Below are 12,476 nucleotides of genomic sequence, written 5' to 3' on the forward strand. Positions count from 1 at the left end.
TGCACACTCATGTACACCTGTGTGGAGGGCAAAAGACAACCTCCAGTGCTGTTTCTCAAGCACTGTTCACTTGTCTGTTTGAGACGGAGTCTTACAGGCCTGCAGCTTGCCAAGCAGGCCAGGTTGGCCAGCCACTTGCCCACATCTCTCCAGCACCAGTTATAAGCCTGGGCCACCACGCCTGGCCGCCCCCACGGGTTCTGGGGATTGCAGTCAGGCCCTCACGCTTGCATGGCAAACACTTTACCAACCCCACTATCTCGTCAGTGTCCTTCTGTCTTTGTATAATACTCTGAGACTTCCTAAGTTTTGTGCCTTCTACACTGTAATACCATATGTATTCATTGACTATGTTGAGCTCAGAGTTACAGATCTATGTTTCCTCTTAGCCTTTATGTTTTTCTCTTCCTCCTCCTCCTCCTCCTCCTCCTCCTCCTCCTCCTCCTCCTCCTCCTCCTCAAGGTCCACCTGCCCTGGCCCCTGAGTGCTGGGATTAAAGGCGTGCGCCACCCCCGCCCGGCCAGCCTTCTCTTTTGATGCTAGGGCTTCACACTTATTAGGAGAGCACTCCACCGAGCTACACTCCAGTTCAGCCTCCATTTTTTGATGAACAGAACAATCTTACTTTGCTGAGAGACTGTTCAAATTAAAAAGAAAATTTCAACTTATTCCCTTTCCTCAGTTTACCCCTGGGGTGAGCAAGGTACTGAAGAACCTCCAAATCAAGAACTGCCCAAGAGCAAAATCAAGCAGCAATAGATGGCAAAGCCGCTCTCCACCACTGACCTGTGTGGTCCTGGACTGCTAGGGGAGCTGGGCTCCTCCATGAGTCTTCGTTTCCGCACTGGGGCTTCTTCTGCTTTCTTCTCAACCAGGACCTGCAGGGAGGAAACCAGACTCCTGGGAACCCACCTTTTCCAGAGTGGCTCACAGTTTAGGAGGGCCCAGCACAGAGGACTGCCTACCAAAGACAACTTGTAATACCTCCACTTCAGCAAGATATTCTGGCAGAGACATCGCCTCTGAAATCTAGACGAAGGGAGACACATGGTCTCCTACTTACAGTTGAGATGGGACCTGAGCAGCGACTGAGAGGCAAAGGCAGAAGAGACCAGAGCAGCACTTTTGAGGCAAGAAAGGCAACTTTCATTTTATATAGAAAAATTAAATGTGCTGGGCGTGGTGAAGTGTGACTTTAATTCCAGCACTCAGGAGGCAGAGGCAGGTGGATCTCTGCGAGTCTACAGTGAGTTCCAGGACAGCTAGAGCTGTTACATAGAGAAATTATCTTGAAAAACAAACACAAACAAAACACCCAAAAGAAGGAAAGAACAAACTTACCAACTCAAGAGGACTATCATCTGTTGGGTTCCCTACAATGGGAGATTTGAACAATGAACAACATAATGGATTGAGACTGTCTTACCTGGGTTTCTGAACTTCATTTCTGGGAACTGGATTGACATACAACTTCTGTCTGGGCCCTTTCCTCTTCTGCCCAATACCACTTTCCCTACCTAATGTCTTTGAGCTTCTGTCCTACCCTGCTCCAGAACAACTGTCACCTCTAAGCTGAAATGGAGTTGACTCTCGCTATATTTATCAGTATGCCCTTCAAAAGAGGATGCATCTTACTACATGCCATGGGTATCCTCAGTTGTTTTCCATCTAATCCCTTGAGGCAGTATCTCTCACTGAATCAGAAACTCAACATTTCAGCTAGGCTGGCCAGCAGTGAGCTCCCAGGATCTGCCCGTCTCTACCAACGCTGCCAAGGTCGGGGGTTACAGGTACATGTGGCCATGGGCAATGGGGATTGAAAATCAGGTCCTTGTGCTTGCACAGCAAACATTATCACCCACTGAACCATCCATCTCTCCAGCCTTCTTTTGTACTTTTCAGATCAAACCAGCAGGTATTTATTTGTCTTTTAGTAAAAATAACCACATCCTTTAGAGATTAATAACTAGAAGATAGTGTTAAGATATCAGAGAAGGCCCGGCATGGCTTTTAATCCCTGTACTCAGGAGGCAGAGGCAGGTGGATCACTGTGAGTTTGAGGCCAGCCTAGTCTATATAGAGAGCATCAGGACAGCCAGGGCTACAGAGTGAGATCCTCTCTCACAAACAAAAACAAAGTGTTTGCATAGGCTCTTTCACTGAGTAATTACTCTCCAGCCAGACTATGTATTCCCACCCACCAATACTTATACATACAACCCCTGAAATTAGTGTCTCTTCACTATTTCACAAAGGAGACATAGGGAGATTAAATAAGTCATCATAATGCCTAAGCCACAGGGTATTGAGCCAAGCTCAGAGCAAATGCTCCAGAGCTCTGTCCTGCGCAGTCAGAACCCAGTTGGGTAGACAGCTACATGGTACTCAGTTCATACTCCTGCCTATTTCCTGTTCTACCGCCCCCATTCTCATCCCTCTACTGACCTGAAGGCAGATTTCCAGTAAACCATTTCATTTCTACATACAGAGTGAAAACAAACGGGTATGGGGTCAAGATGATTTCTCCCTGTTTAAATTTCAGGTGGGAAACTCTCTCCCACTTGCTTTTATCTGAGGATGGTGCTAAGGAAATGAGGAGGGAGACCAGCTTGCATTCCTGGAAACTATTTGAAGGCTGAGACTCTAGCTTCCTTTCTCTACCTACCCTTCAAACTGCCTTTGGTCTCACTGATTCCACTGGAATCTGGAGTGTGACTTGTAGCTCATTAGCAGCTAGTAAAAGCCAGATGTTCTGTTGCATGCCTACAATCACAACACCCAGGAGCTGAGGCAAAAGGATTACTGTGCCTTCCATGCTACCCTTGACATCATCCTGAGTAGCAGGCAGTCATGGCTACCTACCTCAAAAGCCCAGCTGTCAGGCATGGTGCTTTAGAGAGGGCTCCACTTGTAAGCTAGCACTTGGGAGGTGGAGGTCGGACCAGGCGCTTACATAGTGATTGCAAGGCCAGCCTGGGCCACATGAGATAGGCCTGTCTTAAACACCAAACTTCACTTTTCTGGGGAAAATAAGACCAGGAAAGAAAGGATACAGGGAAATACAATGAAGTGTTCTGTAACAAAGGGCTGCAGGTTGTCCATGTTTGCCAAGACTGCACGGATAGAATTCTGAAAGATATTTAAAAATTATTTTAATATTGTTGAAGCTCAGCTAATATTTCCATTTAAATCTTTCACTTAAAAAAACACTATGTTCTGTTTATTGTTGCTTGTTTTTCTTTTTTCTTTTCTTTTTTGAGGCAGGGTCTCACTGTGTACCCCTGGCTGGCCTGTAACTCACTATGTAGACAAGGCTGGCCCTGAACTCACAGAGATCTACCACTATAGAGATCAGCCACTATGACCAGATTTATATTATTTTTTAATTAAAAAAAAATGTTAAGAGGTTGACTGTGGTCTTAAAAGAAAGAAACAAACAAAAATTGTTGGGGCTGGAGAGATGGCTCAGTGGTTAAGAGCACTGGCTGCTCTTCCACAGGACCTAGCTTCAGTTTCCAGCAGCCACATACATAGTGGCTCACAACCATCTGTAACTCCAGTTCCAGGGGATCCACCACCTCTTCTGGCCTCCATGGGCGCCAGGTACTCACAATAGTTATTGATATATAGGTATTTTGCTTTTGCTCAGGGCAAAAAGTCTTGCTTTAAACTTTTTCAAAATTTATTTTTATTTTATGTTCATTGGTATTTTGCCTTCATGTATGTCCATGTGAGGGTATCAGATCCCCTAGAACTGGAGTTACAGACAGTTGTGAGCTGCCATGTAGGTGCTGGGAATTGAACGCTGGTCCTCTGGGAAAGCAGCCAGTGCTCTTAACCACTGAGCCATTTCTCGAGAACTTGCTTTAAACTAGTAATTGATTAGTCCGTTGTGGCGATATTTTATTTGTGCACCTCAATATCTGGCTCCAGGTTTTTATTAATAAGACTGTTTAGCAATTCGTCTTTCATCTGGCCCCACACCAAAATAGGATAGATAATGGAAAATTTTCACTGAATTTGTCAAATGCAAATGGACTAGATATTGTTGGTGTATTTATTGCCTGTATAAATTGTATATAATTATTGTATTTATTGTATATAGTGTTTCTTATATTAGTTATAATTTTTTTTAATTTTAGACAAAAAAAGGGAAATGTGGTAATATTTTATTTGTGCACCCCAATATCTGGCTCCAGGTTTTTATTAATAAGGCCGTTTAGCAATTTGTCTTACAGTCCGTAATTAATTTATGCTCCTTAGTCTAAATATTTTGGTATTATAAAATGACTGCTTGGACCACGGGCTGGCTCAGTAGAGAGACTTCCTGTCACCAGGTTTGAGAACCTGAGTTTAATCCCGGATACCCCAACGGAAAGAGAGAACCAACTCCTGCAAGTTGTCCTCTGACCTCCACATGTGCATTGTGGTGCCTATACATACACAAAATAAATGTTTTTTAACATTTATTTTAAATGGCCAGATGGTGGTGACACACACTTTAATCTCAGCCCTTGGGAGGCAGAGGCAGGCAGGATAGCCAGGACTACACAGAGAAACCCTGTCTCGAAAACAACAACAACAACAACAAATTTCTATGACTTTTTCTAGGAGGAGGAGGAGGAGTGGATATTGTGACTGAACTTGGACTTTGTTGTCATGTGTTCTTCCCACTGAACTAGATCCCTCTCCCAAGACCATTCTTGTTTTGTTTTGTTTTGGAACTCAGAGACCCGACTGCCTCTGTCTCCCAAATGCTGGAATTAAAAGCATGTGCTACCACCACCCAGCAACCATTTTTTCCTATGGAAAAAATTGTGATTTTAAGTCCCAACTTTTGTAATTTTACTTTTTTTGGGGGGGGGGTTTCAAGATAGGATTTCTCTGTGTAACCCTGGCCATCCTGGAACTTGCTTTGTAGACCACACTGGCCTCAAACTCAGAGATCTGCCTGTCTCTGCTTTCCAAGTGCTGGGATTAAAGGCATGCACCACCACCACCACCAGGCATAATTTCACTTTTATAACCATGGTTTTCTTCAAGTTTGGGTCTCAGGAAACAGAAACTATCATTTATTGTTGTATCTGCTATACTAACATGGTGTATTGCTTATAACAGTAGCTAACATCCTTTATGGTGGCAAGTTTCTTTGGCATATACATGTGTTCTGTGATTATGGGCACGTGTCCACATGCACCTGTGCACACATATAGACGCCCAGAGTTGATCCTGAGTGTCTTCCTCCATCTCTCCTCTTAGTTTTAGACACAGGGTTCCTCACTGAAGCTGGAGCTCATTGATTTGGTGAAGCTAGCCAGTCTATGAGCAATAGGGATCCAGTGTCTCTGCCTCCCTGGCACTGGGGTCACAGAGTGCTGACCTCAGCTTTTGTGGGTGCTGAGGATCTGAACTCAGGTCCTCATGCTTTTGTGGTAGGTACTTTTTCAGCCTCTAGAGCTGACATTTTAAATCATCAGGCTACACTAATTCTCAGTTAATATTTTCTTCCTTCCTTCCTTCCTTCCTTCCTTCCTTCCTTCCTTCCTTCCTTCCTTCCTTCCTTCCTTCCTTCCTTCCTTTCTTTCTGAGACAGGGTTTCTCTGTGTAGCTTTGGCACCTTTCCTGGAACTCACTCTGTAGCCCAGGCTGGCCTCAAATTCACAGAGATCCGCCTGCTTTTGCCTCCTGAGTGCTAAGATTAAAGGTGTGTGCCACCACCACCCAGCTCCAGTTAATATTTTCTAAAGGAATAAAAGAGAATGATAATATTTGTCCCTAAAACTAATAAGGAGTGAAAGAGAACATGTAGGGCTGTGGAGATGGCTCAGTGGTAGAGAGCATGGGCTGTTCTAGAGGACCCTGGTTTGATTTCCAGCGCTCACATGGCTGTTCACAGTCTGTAACTCTAGTTCTAAGGGATCCAACACCCTCTTCTGCCTCTGCAAGCACTGAGCACATGGGTGTTACACAGACATGCATGCAGGCAAAACATTCACACACATAAAATAAATAAATAAAATTTGTAAAAATAAAAGAAAACATATAAAAAGTATTTTGCTGCTAGATATGGTGGCATATAATCACAGCATTTGGGAGGCCAAGGCAGGAGGAGGATTATGAATTCAGGGCCAACCTAGGCTTCATAGTGAGATCTTGTCTCAAATTTAAAAAAAAAAAAATGCTTTTCGCTGGCAGTGGTGGCGCACACCTTTGATCCCAGCACTCGGGAGGCATAGGCAGGAGAATCTCTGTGCATTCGAGGCCAGCCTGGGCTACAGAGCCAGTTCCAAGATAGTTAGGACTGTTACACAGAGAAATCCTGTCTTGAAAACAGAAAGAAAACAAAAACAACAAAAAACTTTGCAGCTGGGCATAATAGTGCATACTTTTAACTCCAGCACTTGGAAAGCTGAAGCAGGAGAATTGCCATTAGTTCCAGGTTATTTCTGGGCTTCATGACAAGTACCAGTCTAGCAAGGGCTACTACCAAATAAGACTCTGTCTCAAAAACCAAGAAAGTGGGCTGGAGAGATGGTTCAGAGGTTCTTCCAGGGGAACAGGGTTCAATTCCCAACACCTATATGGTGACTCACAACCATTTGTAATTCTAGTCTCAATGGATCCGACGCCCTCTTTTGGTCCCTTCAGACACCTGACACACATGTGGTACACAGATATACACATAGGCAAAGCACCCATATACATAAAATAAATAAATAAAAATTTTAAAAGAAGAGTTTGGAATGCAACATAGATGGTAGAGTCATTACTTAGTATACATGAAGTCCTAGGTTCAATCCCTAGCATTGTATAAACCAGGTGTAGAGATATATACCTATAACATACCCAGGGTGATATACACAGGCAGGAGGACCAGGAGTTCAAGGATATCCTCAGATACATAGGCCAGCCTGGGATATATGAGACCTTGCTGCAAAAAATAAAATACACATGCACTCACCCACAAATGCATGCAAAGGACCAACAGTGGAAGCTCATGCTTGAAATCCCAGTACTTGGGAGGCAGAGGCAGAGGCAGAGGCAGAGGCAGAAGGCTCTCTGAAAGTTCAAAGCCAGCTTGGTCTACACAAGTTCCAGGCCAGGCAGTAATATATACTGAGACCCTGTGTCCAAAAATAAACAAAAACAAAAACAAACAAAAAAGCAGCTTTCAAACTTTAATATGCACATAAATGTATGCAAATGTTTTCTAGTCTGGATGTGTGGCAGGTATTGGACACATCTATTTGAAATCCGAACCATAATTCTGGAAACAAGTTAACCTCATTTGACAGGTTAAGGGACAGACTGGGACACAGGACTAGGTCCCCAGAACTACAACTGCTGGCCCAATACTTTGACCAGTTTACAAAGCTGTATCCCTGCTCAGTCTTCTTTCTGGAAATCTCTAACAAGCAGAGCTGTGCAGAAAAGGAATGAACATGAACTTGGAAGAAAGCAATGGCAAATGCTTCCAATTAAAATGAAGACACAGCCACTTGTCAGTGTATTTACTGCCCAGTTTCCTGAACGTCAAACACCAGGCGGTGGTTGGGATCATGGCATTCCCAGAGCCCTGGAAGGCAGCAATCCTCCGGAAGCTGCTCTGTGCCAACTGCCACAACAGAGCTGCCCTGTCTGGGAACCCTCGTGAAAACAAACAACAACCAGTCTCAAAGGCGCTCGGACTTTAGTGAGACTTGAGAAAGGATACGGGCTTTAACATTTCCTGGAAAAAGTGGCTTCTTTGCACTGAGATACCAATTTACCAGGTGGAGTTTGTGGCTCAGTTTGAAGGAAATAATAGAAGTCTGGGTATGGATTCTTCCTTGGTTTGAGGAGTAAATAATTTCTTCAGAAGTTGTCTGATTTTTTCCTACCTCCAGCTCCTGGATGATGACTTCCTTGTCCTCTATTTCTTCTCCTCTAGAACGTAAACAGATAGGTACCATAAGACAGTCAGCCGTGTCCAGCACCTGCTCTGTGGCGCTAAAGAAACCAGATACACTACAGTTTGGCTGACCCAGTGCTCGCCTTACACGGTGTAGTTTGAGCAGCAGTTGTTTCCCCACCCCCAGTCTTCTCTGTTAAACTTCCAAGACCTTATATTCCTGACCTAAGGTTAATAATTCTCCAGAGCATTTTTTAAAAGTCTACTAAATTGGAGGGGCTCAGAGCATTAGACCTAGGGCTTTGTATATCCAGTGCAAATATTCTACCACTGATCCACACTTTAAGCCCACTATTTAAATTTATTTGAACTGCCAAGCATGGTGGCACATGCCTGTAATCCCAGAACCTGAGAGGTGGAGGCAGATGGATCAGGAGTTTAAGATAGACTCAGCTACACAGTGAATGAAGTTGGCCTGGGCTGCAAGAAACCCTGTCTCAAAAAAAAAAATTGTTTTAACTGATAAATAGAAACATAAATTTTTATGAGATTCAGGAGATATTCTTTCTTTTTCCTTAAGACAGGGTCCCATTGTATGGCTCTGGCTATCCACGAACTCACTCTGTAGACCAGGCTGGCCTCAGACTCACAGAGATCTACCTGTTTCTTCCTCCTAAGTGCTGAGATTTAAGAAATATACCATCACACTGGGCTTCATTGTATCTTAAATTTTTTTAACTTACATTTACTCCCTATTTTTTAGTTTATGTGTATGGGTGTATTGCCTACATGTACATCTATGCATCACATGTGTGAAGTACCCACATATGGGAAGAGGGCATAGTATCTCCTTAGATTTAAGTTCCAGTTGATTGTGGGTGCTGGTGCTATGGAAGAGCAGCCAATGCTCTTATCCATTGTGCCATCTCTCTAGTCTCCCATACTGTTTCTTTTAAGGTATGTGTGATGGCTATTCTTGGCTGTCAGCTTGACTACATGTGGAAATAATCAAAACCCAAGTGAGTGGGTACAACTGTGAGGAATTTTCTTAATTAAATCATTTGAAGTGGGAAGATCCACTTTTTGTTTTGTTTTGTTTTTCGAGACAGGGTTTCTCTGTGTAGCTTTGCGCCTGTCCTGGAACTCTCTCTGTAGCCCAGGCTGGCCTCAAACTCACAGAGATCCGCCTGGCTCTGCCTCCCGAGTACTAGGATTAAAGGCGTGCACCACTACCACATGGCATGGGAAGACCCACTTTTAATCCAGATCTTCTGAGGTGGGAAGATCCACTTTAATCTGGGCCACACCTTCTGCTGGCCGCCTATAGAAAGGACATGGAAGAAGGACGCTTGTTCTCTCTGCCTGCTCACTCTCATTCTTGCTGTCAAGTCCATTCCTTCACTGGCATTAGAGTCCACTTCAAGAGTCAGGTATGTATGGAGGACCAGCCGAGACAGCCAGCCTCAGGGACTGACACCTACTGGATTCTTGGACCTTCCATTGGGAGACAGCCATTGTTGGACTAGCTGGACCACTGCCTGTAAATTCCCTTCATTCATATATGTATATATATATGTGTGTGTGTGTATGTATATATGTATGTATGTATATATGTATATATGTATGTATGTATGCATATGTATACAGCTTCATTCCCTGAGTTCTGCTCCTCTAGAGAATCCTGATACAGTATGTAGCAAAACAAGAAGCACCGAGGAAAAGAACATGTGTGACACTTTAAGTTGCAAACAGAATGAGCTGCTCTTTTCATGCGATAATGTTTTACTTGAATAATTAGCTGATAAACAAATCGTCTGTTCTTCAGCTCTGTGAGGTTAACATTTTCTCAAATATCAATAAAGCAAGCATGTCAAATCAAGGAAAACAACTGGCAGTATTTGTTGTCAATAATAAGTTTTGGGCTTTTGAGAGAGAATTTTTAAAAAATTATCTATTTCCCCCCCGCAAGACAGGGTTTTTCTATGTAACAGTACTGAACTCTCTCTGTAGACCAGGCTGGCTTCAAACTCAGAATTCAGAGATCCACCTGCCTCTGCCTCCTGAGTGCTGGGATCAAAGGTGTGCACCACGACCACCACCACCACCACCACCACCACCACCACCACCACCACCACCACCTGGCTAATAAATCTTTTTTTCTTTAAACATTTATTTATTTATTTATTTATTTATTTATTTATTTATTTATTTATTTATTTAATGTGCATTGGTGTTTTGCCTTCATGTATGTCTCTGTGAGGGTGTTGGATTCCCTGAAACTGGAGTTTCAGACAGTTGTGAGCTGCCCTGTGGGTGCTGGGAATTGAAGCTGGGTCCTGTGGAAGAAGCAGCTAGTGCTCTTAACCACTGAGCCATCTCTCCAGTCCCCAGCTAATAAATCTTAAAAAAAACCAAAAACCAAAACATAAAAACCTGAGTATGGTGGTGTATACTTTTGATTCCAGCATCCAGGGGCTAAACAAGAGGACCATAGGTTTGGGGCCAGGGCTACACAACAACACCTGTCTCAAAACAAAACCATAAGTAAAACAACAAAAAAGTAAGGTATGAAAATATGAACCCAACTTGGTTATTTTTATAATTGTTTTGGCTCTTTAGTGTCCTTTGAAAATTTTTTTTTTGTTTTTGTATTTTTTTTGTTTTTTGAGACAGGGTTTCTCTGTGTAGTTTTGGTTCCTGTCCTGGAACTCACTCTGTAGACCAGACTGGCCTCGAACTCACAGAGACCCGCTTGGCTCTGCCTCCCGAGTGCTGGGATTAAAGGCGTGTGCCACGGCTGCCCAGCATTCTTTGAAATTTGCTATGAATTTTAGGGCAGCCGTTTCTACTTCTGAATAAAATGTCACGTAGGTCATTTGGCCAGCATTGCCATCTTAATGGCGTGCCTTCTAAGCCGGGAACACAAAACACCTACTACGTCCTTTAGTTCTCGGTGCTGGGCATGAACCCCAGTGTGGTGTGTGAGGGAAGTATTCTACCACTGAGCTACATCTTCAGGCAAATTGGATTTTAATCTCCTTCAGCAATAATTTATAATTCTTAAGGAATACTTTATTGTGAGGTACTTTGATGTTTTTGACATTATTTTAAAGGGAATTGTTTTTCTTTTTAATTTTTTACTTTTATTTAATAATTTTTTTTTTTTTTTTTTTTTTTTTTTTTGGTTTTTCGAGACAGGGTTTCTCTGTGTAGCTTTGCGCCTTTCCTGGAACTCACTTGGTAGCCCAGGCTGGCCTCGAACTCACAGAGATCCGCCTGGCTCTGCCTCCCGAGTGCTGGGATTAAAGGCGTGCGCCACCACCGCCCGGCTTATTTAATAATTTTTGTGTGTGTGTACATGTCCATATATGCACCTGTGTGTTCTTTAGGGTTCTCTATGAATAAGATCATATCTACTTGTATACTTTACTTTTCTTGTCTAAGTGCTCTGGCTAGAACTCCAGTGTGAGGTTGAGTAAAAGTGGTAAAAGTGGATGTTTTGATTTTTGTTGTTGTTGTTTTTTTGACTTTTTACTTAGTGAATAATAATTATTATTATTTTATTAATTTTTGAGACAGGGTTTCACTATGTAACCTTGGCTAGCAAGGAACTGGTTCCACAGACAAGGCTGGCCTCAAACTCATAGAAATCCACCATTCTCTAAAAGTTTTATTTTTTAATAATGTGCATATATTTGTGTCTGTGTGGGTGTATAGATGTGCCGGTGCCCTCAGAGATAAGAGGCATCATATACCCTAGTGCTGTAGTCACAGGCACTTGTGTGCTGTGGGATGGTCTATATGTCAAATGTGTTGCTGATTGGTCAGTAAATAAATCATTGATTGGCCATTGGCTAGGCAGGAAGTATAGGCGGGACAAGGAAAAGAATTCTGGGAAGTGGAAGGCTGAGGGAGAGACTGCCAGCCGCCATCAGGACAAGGAAGATGTAAGGTACCAGTAAGCCATGAGCCATGTGGCAAAGTAAAGATTAATAGAAATGGGCTAAATATAAGAGTAAGAGCTAGACAATAACAGGCCTGAGCTAATGGCCAAGCAGTTTAAATAATGTAAGAGTCTATATGTTTATTTTATAAATGGGCTCTGGGACTGGCGGGACTTGGTGGCGGGAGCTGGAGAAAAATTCTCCAGCTACAAATGGCGCCCAACGTGGGGCAAGAGTTTCCACCTAAAAACTTAAAAAAAAGATTCTAAAACGGAACTAAAAACAGCTTCCTAATTGTCTCTCTCAAATGAGCGGCAGCTGCCGGTCTGAGCTACTGGCGGGTTCCTGATGTGCATGCTGGACCTGCAGTATGGCGGGAATAAGGCCTCTACAAATGGCACATTAAGCTGCGTGGTAGATTTAGCCTTTGCAGGTACAAAACAAAAAAAGAGGTTTTTGGGCTACACGCTGCTTGGATAAAAGCATAGACCCACGATAGCTCCCAGAGCTGGCGGTAAACGTAGCCATGTTGGGAAGCTGAGGTGGGCGGAGCCAGCAGCCACAGCTGCTGCAGTTTAAGGCAAGAGATTCACAATAAGACAGATTCAGATATAATAGTTTACAATGTATGTAAAAGATAC

General features: G+C 43.2%; 1 protein-coding gene across 3 annotated transcripts in view; it reads right to left on the minus strand.

Moving 5' to 3' along the window:
• The window catches only part of Majin (membrane anchored junction protein), a 35,952-nt gene that overhangs the window by 9,008 nt on the left and 14,468 nt on the right, over positions 1 to 12,476 (minus strand). For 2 of the 3 annotated variants that reach the window (XM_059262332.1, XM_059262338.1), the window contains 5 exons: positions 7,881 to 7,926; positions 3,054 to 3,129; positions 2,446 to 2,571; positions 1,342 to 1,373; positions 787 to 878 (listed from right to left, as the gene is read on the minus strand). In XM_059262332.1, the coding sequence (XP_059118315.1) occupies positions 787 to 878; positions 1,342 to 1,373; positions 2,446 to 2,571; positions 3,054 to 3,129; positions 7,881 to 7,926 (372 nt within the window). The remainder of the gene's footprint in view (positions 1 to 786; positions 879 to 1,341; positions 1,374 to 2,445; positions 2,572 to 3,053; positions 3,130 to 7,880; positions 7,927 to 12,476) is intronic. The other variant, XM_059262344.1, reaches the window with a different exon arrangement.

The sequence above is a fragment of the Peromyscus eremicus genome, chromosome 1, assembly GCF_949786415.1.
Source record: "Peromyscus eremicus chromosome 1, PerEre_H2_v1, whole genome shotgun sequence".
In the NCBI taxonomy this organism is placed as follows: domain Eukaryota; kingdom Metazoa; phylum Chordata; class Mammalia; order Rodentia; family Cricetidae; genus Peromyscus; species Peromyscus eremicus.